A 16,869-nucleotide genomic window follows, 5' to 3' on the forward strand; every position below is an offset into this window, starting at 1 on the left:
AGACAGACGTGTATAATTCTATCTTTAAGCTACTTACGACATTCTGGTGAATTCCACTAGTGAGATGTCGAAACGAATAATTGAAAGAGAACCACAACATATAAAACTGTATCTACTGTCCATTAGTTGTAACTCTCCATGGAAGATACTGGATTGATCTCTCGCTCTCTCTCTCTCTTGTTCTCTCTCTCTCTTTCTCACACAGGATATACTGTACGATAAAGACACACACACTTCTTTTGTTTGAATCCAATCACCTACATATCACACACATGCACACACACACACATTCTCAAACAAAGATGCACAGACAGACACACACCACTCACACACACACCACTCACACACACACCACACTCACACACACCACACACACACACACCACACACACACAAACCACACACACCACTCACACGCCATGATACCGCCTATTTGTGTCTTCTCTTAAAATTGTGTTTTATTTAGCATAAATGTTGAAGCCAAGGGTACCCGGCTACCATGGCAACCAAATTAAACTGAGAATCTCTTCAGAAAGCTGAAATTTAAATTATTCTGACCCTTTATGAAAAGACAAATGAAACCGCTGCACCGTGTATGCAGACTACTGTCCTTTGAAACGAAATGAGTTGGGATACATATTAACAAAAACATGCCTGTTTTTACATGTAAAACCATGAACAAAACATGAACATGTAAACATTATGCAGTTTGCATACAATAATACAATCATATGGCCTATCATTCAGTATATCAATATAATAATCACATAACATAGACAAAACACATCTTTGAAACCAGCTCCAATATGTTTGTGTTTTCTCATAGCCCATTCCAAATGTGTTTTTGTTTTCTCATAGCCCATTCCAAATGTGTTTTTGTTTTCTCATAGCCCATTCCAAATGTGTTTTTGTTTTCTCATAGCCCATTCCAAATGTGTTTTTGTTTTCTCATAGCCCATTCCAATATGTTTGTGTTGTCTCATAGCCCATTCCAATATGTTTGTGTTTTCTCATAGCCCATTCCAATATGTTTGTGTTGTTTCATAGCCCATTCCAATGTGTTTGTGTTTTCTCATAGCCCATTCCAATATGTTTGTGTTGTCTCATAGCCCATTCCAATGTTTGTGTTTTCTCATAGCCCATTCCAATGTGTTTGTGTTGTCTCATAACCCATTCCAATATGTTTGTGTTTTCTCATAGCCCATTCCAATGTGTTTGTGTTGTCTCATAGCCCATTCCAATGTGTTTGTGTTTTCTCATAGCCCATTCCAATGTGTTTGTGTTTTCTCATAGCCCATTCCAATGTGTTTGTGTTGTCTCATAGCCCATTCCAATATGTTTGTGTTGTCTCATAGCCCATTCCAATATGTTTGTGTTGTCTCATAGCCCATTCCAATGTGTTTGTGTTTTCTCATAGCCCATTCCAATATGTTTGTGTTGTCTCATAGCCCATTCCAATGTTTGTGTTTTCTCATAGCCCATTCCAATGTGTTTGTGTTGTCTCATAACCCATTCCAATGTGTTTGTGTTTTCTCATAGCCCATTCCAATATTTTTGTGTTGTCTCATAGCCCATTCCAATATGTTTGTGTTGTCTCATAGCCCATTCCAATATGTTCCATCACAGAGCATTCGAGATCAAATCTAATTAAATTGTATTTGCCACATGCGCCGAATACAACTGTATAGATAATAGCTTTGAGACTAGTTCTGATCTGTTAAGTGATTATATACAGTATGTCAGGACTAAGGATAACGTTTAAGTAACACATAATATCACATGCTATATTGAAGCATGTTGATATATGATCATGTCTGATGGTATAGACTTCATAATGAACAGATCGTCTTTGATTAAACCATGTATGATGCTGTTACTGTTCATATCAGACTGTATAGATGGCTGGTGCTTTAAACTACATTCTAATTGTTGTAACTAGTAATAATAATCTAAGAGTATTATGGTGATCTAAATAATAGATACAAAATAAAAAGCTGGAACTGTCAAAAATATTGTGCACTAATACCATACACAGACAAAAGGACATAGTGTAGCATGGCTTGGCTCCTGTACTGTTGGTGTTAATATCTGAGGATAGACAGTGTATTAGGAGGGTTGTGTTTGGCTGAAGTGTGATTACTTAAGGACTGGTCCTAGAAGTGTGGACATGATCCGTTTGTAGCCCCGCCGGTAGAGAGGATGTTGGGTAAACAGGTCAAGGGTCATTCTCTTGTCCAATGAGCAGATGAGTGGAAGAAGATAGGGGTAAGAGGTCTCTCTCTCTCCTCCACTCCTCCTCTCTCTGTTCCCTCACACACACATACACGCACACGCACGCACGCACACAGACAGCACAAACTGCGGATCTATTTTATTGATTGACTCCTGTGCCTTCTCGACTGCCCAGTGGAGGAGGAAGGGCAGGGCTCTAATGAATACCTCCACCTACGTCAAGCCCTACTCCCCCACCTTCATTAACTTTCTGTGTGTGTGTTCTCTGCCTGCGCCTCCTTTTCAATTTCCTCCCTTTCTCCATAACTAGCTTTTCTTCAAGCCTTTTACACTGGAAATACTTGTTTGTACTGCACTTTCTCTCTTCCTTTCTCTCTCTGTCTTTGTGTGAGGTGCCAGTGTGTAGGTGCCAGTGTGTAGGTCATGCATAGCAAATCCATGAATCCTCAGTCGTCCAGTACGTACTGTATGTGTCAATCAAATAATTGATTTAAAGATGAGGCAATCCAGGTAATTTATTACAGATCAGACGATCCCTCAACCACACACGGTACCCCTAGTATTCAGTAACTTTGCCAAGGTGTACTTGACAAAGAGGGGTCCGAGGATGACTACAGGACAGAAATAACACACTTCACGGATGGTGCAAGGAACACAGACACATTCTTAATGTGAAAAAAAATAGAACACAACAGATATAGAAAAAGGGACAACAACGGCTGTATTTCATGAGGAGATTAAATACATATTAGGTCAGTAAAAGAATAACGACCATCCTTTGTTCAGAGTGCTCTCATTTTCTATTTCCAAGCTACAATCAGCGTCGCAAATAAACACCTACAAAACTGTCAAATCAGTGGAGTTACTCTGAAGAACATGGATGTTCTTGGAGTGGTGAGGGCAGGAGCGACAATTACCACCGACCTGACACACCCGCTCAACCAGGAGTACCTGCTCCTGCTCAACTCCCCCCTTATTTACGAACTGAATTCCAAACGGTATCCACATGTGCTGTCTGCTGTAGATATTGCTGGTGATTTATGTACTGTATGTCTACCGCCCCCACAATACTATGGCATTTGGTTGAAGCTCAATTCCTACCATCATATTTTTATACATTTAACCAGGCAAGTCAGTCAAATTCTTGTTTACAATGACAGCCTACCCCGGCCAAACCCGGACGACGCTGGGCCAATTGTGTCGCCCTATGAGTCTCCCAATCACGGCCAGATGTGATACAGCCTGGATTCAGGGACTGTAGTGACGCCTCTTGCACTGAGATGGAGTGCCTTAGACCCCTGCGCCACTCGGAAGCCCATATCTAAGCCAATATAACACCAACGTCGATGAAAATGTGCGAATAAACATGATTGCAGCTACACATCACACCTCTCGTCATGAGCCGTCCAGTCGTTACCGAGAACCACATACAGGATACATTTTTAACCGGGTCATTAGCAATTGAGTTTTCAGAGTTTTTCTGCACCCACCAATCTCAAATTCTAGACATCCAATTAAACGAAACTATAGCGTCCATAAAGTGACCATTGGAAATAAAAAATTGCAGATTAACTAAATGTATAAATTCAACAGTTTTATTACATTTATAATTTATCCCTCTCACATGCTCATTTCTGTCCATTAAGAAACAATAATGTGCTGCCTTTTTGTAGCTTTTCTGACAACTCTAACATCTTTTCAGCCGAATCACAACATTCTTAAACCGTGACCAGCAACTCGGTTGCTGAGCAACAACTAGCTAGTAGCAGGCTAGCAGCTGTATTTAGCTAGCTAACACCAGTCGGATGAGAAGCAAGCTACAATCAAAGGAAGCTTTGCTAACTATTCTTTTCATATGGCTGAAGTCATCTTGGTAAACTTAATCAGAGCACAAACAAATAAGGTTGCGAGTTATAGCCAGTTAGCTAGCCAACTAGCCAGTAGCTACAAGCCAATGAGACTGTAACATATCTGTACAGGTCATGAACCACAACTCAATGTTAATATATCTAGTTAGCTACATTCTTCCATAAAGGATAGCGAGCTAGCTAAGTACAGTTCCTAGTCAACGCCAAACTTTGGAAACCTTAGGGAAACTGTCACACGTCTAACTTATAATACATGCAATGGGCATTGCTCATCTAGCAACTATGGCATGATACAGTCAAACTGTCTGCTAGCTAGCTTTACATTTCCTCAACCAAGACCAGCCTCACACAACTGTAGCTGATAAAACTAATTGTCTTGCAAAGAAACAGTTAGCTATGTTGAATCTAAACCATGCCATTGCACATGCAAGTAGCGCATTGGCTGTGTATTGCAGTAAGTGTACACATGCTAGCTAGCTAGCTATATCAACACACAAGACAGACACACTACTGTTCCTGCATCCAAAACAAATTCCAGCCCTTACAGTGGCTTGCGAAATTATTCACCCACCTTGGCATTTTTCCTATTATTTGCCTTACAACCTGGAATTAAAATTGATTTTTTGTGGGCATTTGTATCATTTCATTTACACAATATGCCTTCCACTTTGAAAATGTAAGCAATATATGTTTTTGTGAGACAAACAAAAAAATAAGACAAACCCCCCCCAGAAAACTTGATCATGCATAACTATTCACCCCCCCCCCCCCCAAAGTCAATACTTTGTAGAGCCACCTTTTGCAGCAATCACAGCTGCAAGTCTCTTGGGGAATGTCTCTATAAGCTTGGCACATCTAGACACTGGGATTTTTGTCCATTCTTCATGGCAAAACTGCTCCAGCTCCTTCAAGATGGATGGGTTCCGCTGGTGTACAGCAATCTTTAAGTCATACCACATATTCTCAATTGGATTGAGGTCTGGGCTTTGACTAGGCCATTCCAAGACATTTAAATGTTTCCCCTTAAACCACTCGATTGTTGCTTTAGCATTATGCTTAGGGTCATTGTTCTGCTGGAAGGTGAACCTCCGTCACAGACTCAAATCTAATCTGTGGAAGACTGAAACAGGTTTCCCTCAAGAATTTTCCTGTATTTAGCTCCATCCATCATTCCATCATTCAATTCTGACCAGTTTCTCAGTTCCTGCCGGTGAAAAACATGTTGGGTTTGTGCCCTTGATGGCCAAAAAGCTCAATTTTAGTCTTCTGACCAGAGTACCTCCTTCCATATGGTTGGGTAGTCTACCACATGCCTTTTGGCGAACACCAAATGTGTTTGCTTATTTTTTCTTTAAGCCATGGGTTTTTTCTGGCCACTCTTCCGTAAAGCCCAACTCTGTGGAGTGTACAGCTTAAAGTTGTCCTGTGGACAGATACTCCAATCTCTGCTGTGGAGCTTTGCAGATCCTTCAGGGTTATCTTTGGTCTCTTTGTTGCCTGTCTGATTAATGCCCTCCTTGCCTGGTCAGTGAGTTTTGGTGGGCGGTCCTCTATTGGCAGGTTTGTTGTGTTGCCGTACTCTTTCCATTTTTTAATAATGGATTTAATGGTGCTCCATGGGATGTTCAAAGTTTCTGATGTAATTTTATAACCCAAAACTGATCTGTAGTTCTCCACAACTTTGACCCTGACCTGTTTGGAGAGCTCCTTGGTCTTCATGGTGCCGCTTGCTTGGTGGTGCCCTTTGCTTAGTGGTGTTGCAGACTCTGGGGCCTTTCAGAACAGGTGTGTATATATACTGAGATCATGTGACAGATCATGTGACACTTAGATTGTACACAGGTGGACTTAATTTAACTAATTATGTAACTTCTGGAGGTAATTGGTTGCACCAGATCTTATTTAGGGGCTTCATCGCAAAGGGGGTGAATACATATGCACACACCACTTTTCGGTTTTTAATATTTTTTTGTATTTTTTAAACAAGTATTTTTTTTAAATTTCACTTCACCAATTTGGACTATGTTGTGTATGTTCTTTACATGAAATCCAAATAAAAATCTATTTAAATTACAGGTTGTAATGCAACAAAATAGGAAAAACACCAAGGGGGATGAATACTTTTGCAAGGCACTGTACCTTATGATGCATTAATTCAGCATAATAAATACAACTCCCTCCTCTGTCAATGCAATTTAATTCATACCATTTTCATAAACATTTGCGCTGACTCATTTTTCAGCATTCCCCAAAAATCTGAACCCAGTAAGCAAAATTACTTTTAAAATACAGTGCCTTGCGAAAGTATTCGGCCCCCTTGAACTTTGCGACCTTTTACCACATTTCAGGCTTCAAACATAAAGATATAAAACTGTATTTTTTTGTGAAGAATCAACAACAAGTGGGACACAATCATGAAGTGGAACGACATTTATTGGATATTTAAAACTTTTTTAACAATTCAAAAACTGAAATATTGGGCGTGCAAAATTATTCAGCCCTTTACTTTCAGTGCAGCAAACTCTCTCCAGAAGTTCAGTGAGGATCTCTGAATGATCCAATGTTGATCTAAATGACTAATGATGATAAATACAATCCACCTGTGTGTAATCAAGTCTCCGTATAAATGCACCTGCACTGTGATAGTCTCAGAGGTCCGTTAAAAGCTGTTGTGGAAATTTCCTCTATTTACCAAATCATGGGAGCAAACCACACACACACGTCAGAGTTAGTTATAAAAGTCCATCTTTAATTATATGAGCTCTATCACAATCCTGTGACTCTCAGATAAATTCAGTGTCTCTCAATGAATTCTCTGAGAGCCCCCTTACAATGCAACTGAGATCCTTTAATAGCGAAGAACACACATAGTCAGACAGCATAGACATAATTCATCGTTCAGCTTTGTCTCCTTACTCAAACCCCAGAACCATAAACCAATCCTCCAAATCAACAGGCATATATCAAATTGTCATTTAGATACAACCAACTCTAAATACAACCAAACCTGGACAGGCTCACGGAGAGGAGAGTGAGGCTATAGGTTAAGATAAAAGGGAGCATGAAAATGATTCCAGACACTGCCACCCTCCTTTCCCCACTAGAAAACAGCAGGGAGTAAAAGATATGTTTACACATGATGACACTTTGACCTCTCCCCTCTCTGCGGCCCATGCAACTTAGTTTGACATAGAACAGTTAACTGCAACCTCGCCACAGTATTATACAAAAATACCATTCTGATGAGAAGTAACTTACACACATTTGATGAATATAAAACATCTTACATATGTTACCAACAAATTCTGAATCTTCCACGACAAAGCGCAGAGAGCATCATGAAGAACAAGGAACACACCAGGCAGGTCCGAGATACTGTTGTGAAGAAGTTTAAAGCCGGATTTGGATACAAAAAGATTTCCCAAGCTTTAAACATCCCAAGGAGCATTGTGCAAACGATAATATTGAAATGGAAGGAGTATCAGACCACTGCAAATCTACCAAGACCTGGCCGTCCCTCTAAACTTTCAGCTCATACAAGGAGAAGACTGATCAGAGATGCAGCCAAGAGGCCCATGATCACTCTGGATGAACTGCAGAGATCTACAGCTGAGGTGGGAGACTCTGTCCATAGGACAACAATCAGTCGTATATTGCACAAATCTGGCCTTTATGGAAGAGTGGCAAGAAGAAAGCCATTTCTTAAAGATATCCATAAAAAGTGTTGTTTAAAGTTTGCCACAAGCCACCTGGGAGACACACAAAACATGTGGAAGAAGGTGCTCTGGTCAGATGAAACCAAAATTGAACTTTTTGGCAACAATGCAAAACGTTATGTTTGGCGTAAAAGCAACACAGCTCATCACCCTGAACACACCATCCCCACTGTCAAACATGGTGGTGGCAGCATCATGGTTTGGGCCTGCTTTTCTTCAGCAGGGACAGGGAAGATGGTTAAAATTGATGGGAAGATGGATGGAGCCAAATACAGGACCATTCTGGAAGAAAACCTGATGGAGTCTGCAAAAGACCTGAGACTGGGACGGAGATTTGTCTTCCAACAAGACAATGATCCAAAACATAAAGCAAAATCTACAATGGAATGGTTCAAAAATAAACATATCCAGGTGTTAGAATGGCCAAGTCAAAGTCCAGACCTGAATCCAATCGAGAATCTGTGGAAAGAACTGAAAACTGCTGTTCACAAATGCTCTCCATCCAACCTCACTGAGCTCGAGCTGTTTTGCAAGGAGGAATGGGAAAAAATGTCAGTCTCTCGATGTGCAAAACTGATAGAGACATACCCCAAGCGACTTACAGCTGTAATCACAGCAAAAGGTGGCGCTACAAAGTATTAACTTAAGGGGGCTGAATAATTTTGCACGCCCAATTTTTCAGTTTTTGATTTGTTAAAAACGTTTGAAATATCCAATAAATGTCGTTCCACTTCATGATTGTGTCCCACTTGTTGTTGATTCTTCACAAAAAAATACAGTTTTATATCTTTATGTTTGAAGCCTGAAATGTGGCAAAAGGTCGCAAAGTTCAAGGGGGCCGAATACTTTCGCAAGGCACTGTAAATTCAATTGATTGGACATGATTTGGAAAGGCACACACCTGTCTATATAAGGTCCCACAGTTGACAGTGCATGTCAGAGTAGAAACCAAGCCGTGAGATTGAAGGAATTGTCCGAAGAGCTCCGAGACCGGATTGTATTGAGGCACAGATCTGGGGAAGGGGACCAAAACATTTCTGTAGCATTGAAGGTTCCCACGAACACAGTGGCCTCCATCATTCTTAAATGGAAGAAGTTTGGAACCACCAAGACTCTTCCTAGAGCTGACCGCCCAGACAAACTGAGCAATCGGGGGAGAAGAGCCTTGGTCAGGGAGGTGACCAAGAACCTGATGGTCACTGACAGAGGTCCAGATTTCCTCTGTGGAGATGGGAGAACGTTCCAGAAGGACAACCATCTTTGCAGCACTCCACCAATCAGGCCTTTTTTGCCAGATGGAAGAAACTCCTCAGTAAAAGCCACTTGACAGCACACTTGGAGTTTGCCAAAAGGCACCTAAAGACTCTCAGACCATGAGAAACTAGATTCTCTGTTCTGATGAAACAACGATTGAACTCTTTGGCCTGAATGCCAAGTGTCACATCTGGAGGAAACCTGGTACCATCCCTACGGTGAAGCATAGTGGTGGCAGCATCACGCTGTGGGAATGTTTTTCTGCATCAGGGACTGGGAGACTAGTTAGGATCGAGTGGAAGATGAACGGAGCAAAGTACAGAAGGTTTGAATCCTAAGCAACCTACAGTAGCTACTGTAGTAGGTCAAAGCTGTGTGCTAGAAAAACTTGGTAGAGCTTCAGACCAATCTTCTCACTTAAAATTCGTTTTTTTGTTTTTAATATATATTTACACACTATGAGGTTTGAATAATACTGTGAAATTGTGAAAATGATGATAATTCACTTTTAGTGTAAGACCACCTTAGAAAAGACCACCTGAAATGTAAGCTTGTTTGGCTGGGTGTTTTTTGTTTGTTAATAGACCAAAAACAAAGAGAGTTTGCCCTCCTGTCAGCCAATAACAGCTAGTTTGTTCCTCCCATTAAGATCCTCCAATTAGGCCTGTCTCTCAGACCACTCCCAGACAGTCAATATTCCTGCTTGAGAAATCATTTTGCTCTCTCGCTCTGACTTCCTCTTTTTCTTTCTCTCTCTTTGCCTACTCCCTTACTCTTGTCTTCTCTCTCTCTCTCAATTGTTATATTTCTCAGTTGCTGTGCGTGTGTGTGTGTGTGTGTGTGTGTGTGTGTGTGTGTGTGTGTGTGTGTGTGTGTGTGTGTGTGTGTGTGTGTGTGTGTGTGTGTGTGTGTGTGTGTGTGTGTGCCAGCAGTGCTGTCAGTAGCTGTGTGTGACAGACATATAGATCTACAGAGGAGAGGCGTGTGTCTGCTGCTGACAGCTGTTCACAACACACTCTCTACGTTACTCTGTCACTGGGCTGCCACTGCAGTCTAAACAAGCCTTTAGTCTCTGTATCTCTCTCTCTTTCTCTTGTTTCTCTTGCCCTCCATCTCCCTGTCTCTGTATCTCGCAGTATCTCACTCTCATGTGCTCCATCTCTCTCCTTTGGTCTCTCTCTCTCTCTCTCTCTCTCTCTCTCTCTCTCTCTCTCTCTCTCTCTCTCTCTCTCTGTCTCTCTCTATCTCTCGTGTGCTCCATCTCTCTCCTTTGGTCTTTCTCTTTCTCTCTCTGTCTCTCTCGATCTCTCATGTGCTCCATCTCTCTCCTTTGGTCTCTCTCTCTCTTTCTCTCTCTCTCTCTCTCTCTCTCTCTCTCTCTCTCTCTCTCTCTCTCTCTCTCTCTCTCTCTCTCTCTCGTCTGTGCTCCATCTCTCTCCTTAGGTCTCTCTCTCTCTGTCTCTTTCTATCTCTCATGTGCTCCATCTCTCTCCTTTGGTCTCTCTCTTTCTCTCTCTCTCGCTCTGTATCTCTCTCTCTCTCTTGTATGCTCCATCTCTCTCCTTTGGTCTCTCTCTCTCTCTCTCTCTATCTCAATTCAATTCAAGGGGCTTTATTGGCATGGGAAACATGTGTTAACATTGACAAAGCAAGTGAGGTAGATAATATACAAAAGTGAAATAAACTATTAAAATGAACAGTAAACATTACACATACAGAAGTTTCGAAACAATAAAGACATTACAAATGTCTCTCTCTCTCTCTCTCTCTCTGATTTATTTGTGTTGTGTGCTATGTCAACAGCGTCCGGTCCTTGTTGTAATTGGTAGAGTTAAAAGCAAAAGTTTTTCGTGGATGATGATAAACAGTCAAGACCAAATGTATGTTGTCAACAGCCAGGCAGCCCATCTGTCCCATTTGTCATTTACACATGTGAAGTTTATAAAGAAAGGAATAATGATCATCAGTAACTGTAAGGTCTATGGGTAACTACTTTTGTGATTTCTTTTTGAAATCGTGTCAATGGTTTGGTATCCTACATTGTTTACATTGTCATGTGTGAAGAGTAATTTGGTACATTTCCTCATGACTAATATCAATCAAACTCATTCAACCAATTAATGATTCCTCTCTGTCTGTCTCCAGGTGCAGATGTGACGGAGCCCAACAGCTCAGACAGTCGCGGAGAACGTCTCGACTTTTTCCTCAAACAGGAAGAGTCTCTGGCAGCGAGCGAGGCCAACTTCCTGGGTGCCAGCGGTGAATCAGATGAGGCCGGAGGTGGGACCGGGGGCAGGACTACCCCATTGGTAGCCAATCTGAGGGCAGCGTTGATGAGCAAAAACAGCCTGCTGTCGCTACGGGCTGAGATGCTGGGAGACGATAACCCTCTCTTGTTTGAATACCTGCCCAAAGGAGGGCACTCCCTCTCACGTAAGTTACTGTTATAGTACATGACACTGTAGATACTATTTGAGTGTCACACATTACCACTGAAATAGAATCACGATTCTCTTGTTGGCTTTGGTGTGTATGTATGCTTTCGTATGTGCGTGTGTGCGCGTGTTCAGTATGTAACAGGTCTGTGTGATAGTGAAAGAACATTGTGCTGGGATGGCTCCCGGGTGAGGATTACTCAGTTGTGACTCAGTGAAAGAACATTGTGCTGGGATGGCTCCCGGGTGAGGATTACTCAGTTGTGACTCAGTGAAAGAACATTGTGCTGGGATGGCTCCCGGGTGAGGATTACTCAGTTGTGACTCAGTGAAAGAACATTGTGCTGGGATGGCTCCCGGGTGAGGATTACTCAGTTGTGACTCAGTGAAAGAACATTGTGCTGGGATGGCTCCTGGGTGAGGATTACTCAGTTGTGACTCAGTGAAAGAACATTGTGCTGGGATGGCTCCCGGGTGAGGATTACTCAGTTGTGACTCAGTGAAAGAACATTGTGCTGGGATGGCTCCCGGGTGAGGATTACTCAGTTGTGACTCAGTGAAAGAACATTGTGCTGGGATGGCTCCCGGGTGAGGATTACTCAGTTGTGACTCAGTGAAAGAACATTGTGCTGGGATGGCTCCCGGGTGAGGATTACTCAGTTGTGACTCAGTGAAAGAACATTGTGCTGGGATGGCTCCCGGGTGAGGAAATGTTTGCTGGAGTGTGTGGTTTCGTACAACAGGGTTTAGCCATGTTCATCTGAGTGAGTGAGTGAGTGAGTGAGTGAGTGAACGATGTGGATGGGTCCGTGCAGGTGTGTGTGTATGAGGCTTTGAGGATGACCTTCCCCTACCCTCCATCTTGTTCTAACTATATCATGATGCTAGTAATTGGTATGATAAAAGCTTAAATCATCAACTTACATTTCCCACTCACTGCGCCTCTCCGTGAAGTTATTTTGGACCATTGGAATATACAGTATCTCCCAGTGCATATTTGTGTGTGTGTGTGTGTGTGCGTGCACAAGTGTGTGTTTAATTTCTCTTTGCCTTCCTTGGCTGGTGATTGTCTCCTTTGTGCTGAGTTGTTTCTGTCTTTGTTTGGGGGGAGACGGAGAAAGGAGTCCAACTCTAAAACTCGTCATGCCCTTTTTGCTTCACTACAATAGTACTGGAGGTTGGTGCTTTAACGCTTTGATTGAATGGACCCCCCCCCCCCCCCACACACACACACACACTGTTTAGTGTGCCAGAGAAAGATGTCTCTGTTGGTTTGCTTTAAGTGGAGAGACAGGTCTTGTCACAGCCTGCCACTTATCTGACAGGCTCTTACGGAAGGAAGAGGCCTCTATCACACACACACACACACACACCATTTAATGTAAGGGAAATAATAGTTCTAAATAGTTCCACAAGCAAAGAATCCTCAATCCCAGTCATGTGGACCCTTAACATACCAGAATATCAATTTCTATCAGCTCTCTCTAATCTTCCTTTGGCATCAGTATTACACACACACACACACACACACACACACACACACACACACACACATACGCACTAACACAAGCACGCACACACACAGCAGTGGAAGAAGTACCAATTGTCATACCTTAGTCAAAGTAAAGATACTGTAACTTAAAGCAGCAATCAGCAGTTAAAACAATAACAAATAGTTTTGACAGTTCTCTGACCTCCCTATAGGCTGTCTCATCATTGTTGGTGATCAGGCCTACCACTTAACTCTCTCGGTAGATAGTGTGGTCTACAGATTATCATGAGGTATTCTACCTCAGGTGAGCAATACCTCGAGACTTCTTTAATATTAGACATTGTGTACCAGCAGTTATTGACAAATAGACACACACTCCTGCCCCTCATTTTACCAGACGTAGCTGCTCTGTCCTGCCAATGCATGGAGAAGCCAGCCAGCTCTATATTATCCGTGTCGTCTTTCAGACACGTCTCGGTGAAACATAAGATATTACAGTTTTTAATGTCCTGTTGGTAGGATAGTCTTAAATTGTAGATCGTCCAGTTGGTTTTCCAATGATTGCACGTTGTCCAATAGTCCTGAAAGAAGTGGTGGTTTACCTACTCATCGGAAAATTCTTACAAGGCACCCCGGCCCCTCCTCACCCTTTTCCTCATGCTGATGACAGGGATTTGGGCCTTGTCTTGACAAAGCAGTATATCCTTCACGTCAGACTCATTAAATAAAAAATATTTGTCCTGTTCGAGGTGAGTAATCGCTGTTCTGATGCCCAGAAGCTCTTTTCGGTCATAAGAGACGGTAGCAGCAGCATTATGTACAAAATGAGTTAAACAAAAACATATAAAATAGCACAGTTGGTTAGGAGCCCGTCAGCCATCCCCTCCGCCACCATTACTTGCTGACTGCAGTTGACTGCAGTTTGGTGTCATAACCGACTTCAGTGGGCAAATGCTCACCTTCGATGGCCAATGGCACGCTGGAGAAGTGTGCTCTTCACGGAGGAATCCCAGTTACAACTGTACCAGGCAGATGGCAGACAGCGTGTAGAGCGTCGTGTGGGGGAGCAAACAGAGTGCCCAATGGTGGTGGGGTTATGGTATGGACAGACATAAGCTACAGACAATGAACACAATTCCATTTTATCGGTGGTAATTTGAATGCACAGAAATACCGTGACGAGATCCTGAGGTGCATTGTCGTGCCATTTATCTGCCGTAATCACCTCATGTTTCAACATGATAATGCAAGGCCCCATGTCGCAAAGATCTGTACGCAATTCCTGGAAGCTGAAAATGTCCCAGGTATTCCATGGCCTGCATACTCACCAGACATGTCACCCATTCAGCATATTTGGGATTCTCTGGATGGCTGTGTACGACAGCGTGTTCCAATTCCCGCCAATATCCAGCAACTTCGCACAGCCATTGAAGAGGAGTGGGACAACATTCCACAATCAACAGCCTGATCAGCTCTATGCAAAGGAGATGTGTCGGGCTGCATGATGCAAATGGTGGTCACACCAGACACTGACTGGTATTCTGATCCACGACCCTACCTTGTTTTTAAGGTATCTATGACCAACAGATGCATATCTGTATTCCCAGTCATTTGAAATCCATAGCTTAAGGCCTAATGAATTTATTTCAATTGACTGATTTCCTTATATGAACTGTAACTCAGTGAAATCTTTGAAATTGTTGCATGTTTGTTCAGTGTATATCTTTTTGGGAATGTAGTGGAGTAAAAGTAAAATATGTCAAAAATATAAATCGGTAAGTACAGATAGATCAAAAAAATTACTTATGTAGTATTTCAAAGTATTTTTACTTAGTTACTTTACACCACTTTACATACATTAACACACACAGACAAACACAGACACACACTCTAATGCTACAATTGACTTCCAGGAACCCCTTCTAAACCCTTCTAGCTAATCGTTAGATGTGTGGAGGAGGAAACGGTGGATGTTTTCCGGGAATGTTCAGGGAATATTTAGACAGAGTTTGTTATCAAGTACTATCAGAATGTATTTACACCTACTTTGATTTGAAATGTATTACTAATACTTAACTCTTAGAAGTTGCACCCAATAAGGACATATATACAGTGCCTTGCGAAAGTATTCGGCCCCCTTGAACTTTGCGACCTTTTGCCACATTTCAGGCTTCAAACATAAAGATATAAAACGGTATTTTTTTGTGAAGAATCAACAACAAGTGGGACACAATCATGAAGTGGAATGACATTTATTGGATATTTCAAACTTTTTTAACATATTTAACCTCCACACATTAACAAGTCCAACACCTCAAATGAAAGATAAACACCTTGTTCATCTACCCAGCGTGTCAGATATTTTAAATGTTTTACGGCGAAAACATAGCACATATTTATGTTAGACCACCACCAAAACACAGACAATAGGCAGCCATTTTGTAGAACAAAAGATACAATCACAAAAGCAGGATTAAAAGAAAAATCATTCACTAACCTTTTGAAAATCTTCATCAGATGACAGTCATATGACATGTTACACAGTACATTTATGTTTTGTTCGATAATATGCATTTTATATCCATAAATCTCGGTTTACATTGACGCCATGTTCAGAAAATTCTCCAAAATGGCCGGAGAAATTATAGAAAGCTACGCCAGATAGCAGAAATACTCATCATAAACTTTGACTAAAGATACATGTTCTACATATAATTAGAAAGATACACTGGTTCTTAATGCAACCGCTGTGTCACATTTTTTTTTTACTTTACGGAATTAGCCTACCATGCAATAATCTGAGACGGCGCTCAGACGTAACAATACGTATTTCTCCGCTATGTTGGAGTCAACAGAAATACAAAATTACAACATAAATATTCCCTTACCTTTGATGGTCTTCGATCAGAATGTAGTGGAAGGAGTCCTACTTCAACGATAAATCGTTTTGTTTCATAATGTTCAATTCTAGTGTCCATGTAGTAGCATCTGCTAACACTTTCAGCTCAAATGCCCAAAAAATTACTTCTGGTCCAGAATAATTTTGCATCAAAACTTCCAAATTACATATTACAGGTCGACGAAACTGGTCAAACTAAGTGCAGAATCAATCTTCAGGATGTTATAATCATACAGTTCGAATATCATTCCAACCGGGACATCCATGTTCGTCTGAGGCTGATTGGAACAAAGGAAGCACTCTTTCCCAAGTGCACCTTCACGCACATGATAATCTTTGCGACACTTACAACTTTTCACCCCATTAGGTCAAAGTTCACAGCATATGCTCCATTCCACTTTCTACTGAATGAGGACATCTAGTGGAAGACATAGGAAGTGTTTCCAGATCCATAACTTGTTGGGAAGGGAGGGGGCGATGACGTCAAAGGCCCCCAACTTTCAGGATTCCAAAACTAGTTTGGAAGATTTCCTGCCCTATGAGTTCTGTTATACTCACATACATAATTCAAATGGTTTTAGAAGCATCAGAGTGTTTTCTATCCAATAATAATAATAATATGCATATATTAGCAATTTAGGACAGATTTTTATGCAGTTCACTATGGGCACGCAATTCATCCAAAGGGGAAATACCGCCCCCTATCCTTAAGTTTTTAAATACAATGTTAACTAGATATCATCTGTCTCATTTATAGCCTGGCACAGATAGCAAAACTACATGAAATACAATGTTAATGGTGCCAGGCTATAAATGACAGATGATATCTAGTTAACATTGTATTTAAATGTAGTCTTGCTATCTGTGCCAGGCTATAAATGAGACAGATTATATCTAGTTAACGTTTAATGTAGTTTTGCTATCTGTGCCAGGCTATAAATGAGACAGATGATATCTAGTTAACGTTTAATGTA

At 41.5% G+C, this 16,869-nt stretch overlaps 1 protein-coding gene across 3 annotated transcripts in view; it reads left to right on the top strand.

Annotated features, from left to right (window-relative positions):
* Positions 1–16,869, top strand: part of LOC109879592 (zinc finger and BTB domain-containing protein 46) — a 207,279-nt gene that overhangs the window by 164,517 nt on the left and 25,893 nt on the right. For all 3 annotated transcript variants that reach the window (XM_020471765.2, XM_031807163.1, XM_031807162.1), the window contains exon 4: positions 11,215–11,502. In XM_020471765.2, coding sequence (XP_020327354.1) covers positions 11,215–11,502 — 288 coding nt within the window. The remainder of the gene's footprint in view (positions 1–11,214; positions 11,503–16,869) is intronic.

This window comes from Oncorhynchus kisutch, linkage group LG27 (genome assembly GCF_002021735.2).
Source record: "Oncorhynchus kisutch isolate 150728-3 linkage group LG27, Okis_V2, whole genome shotgun sequence".
Lineage (NCBI taxonomy): Eukaryota > Metazoa > Chordata > Actinopteri > Salmoniformes > Salmonidae > Oncorhynchus > Oncorhynchus kisutch.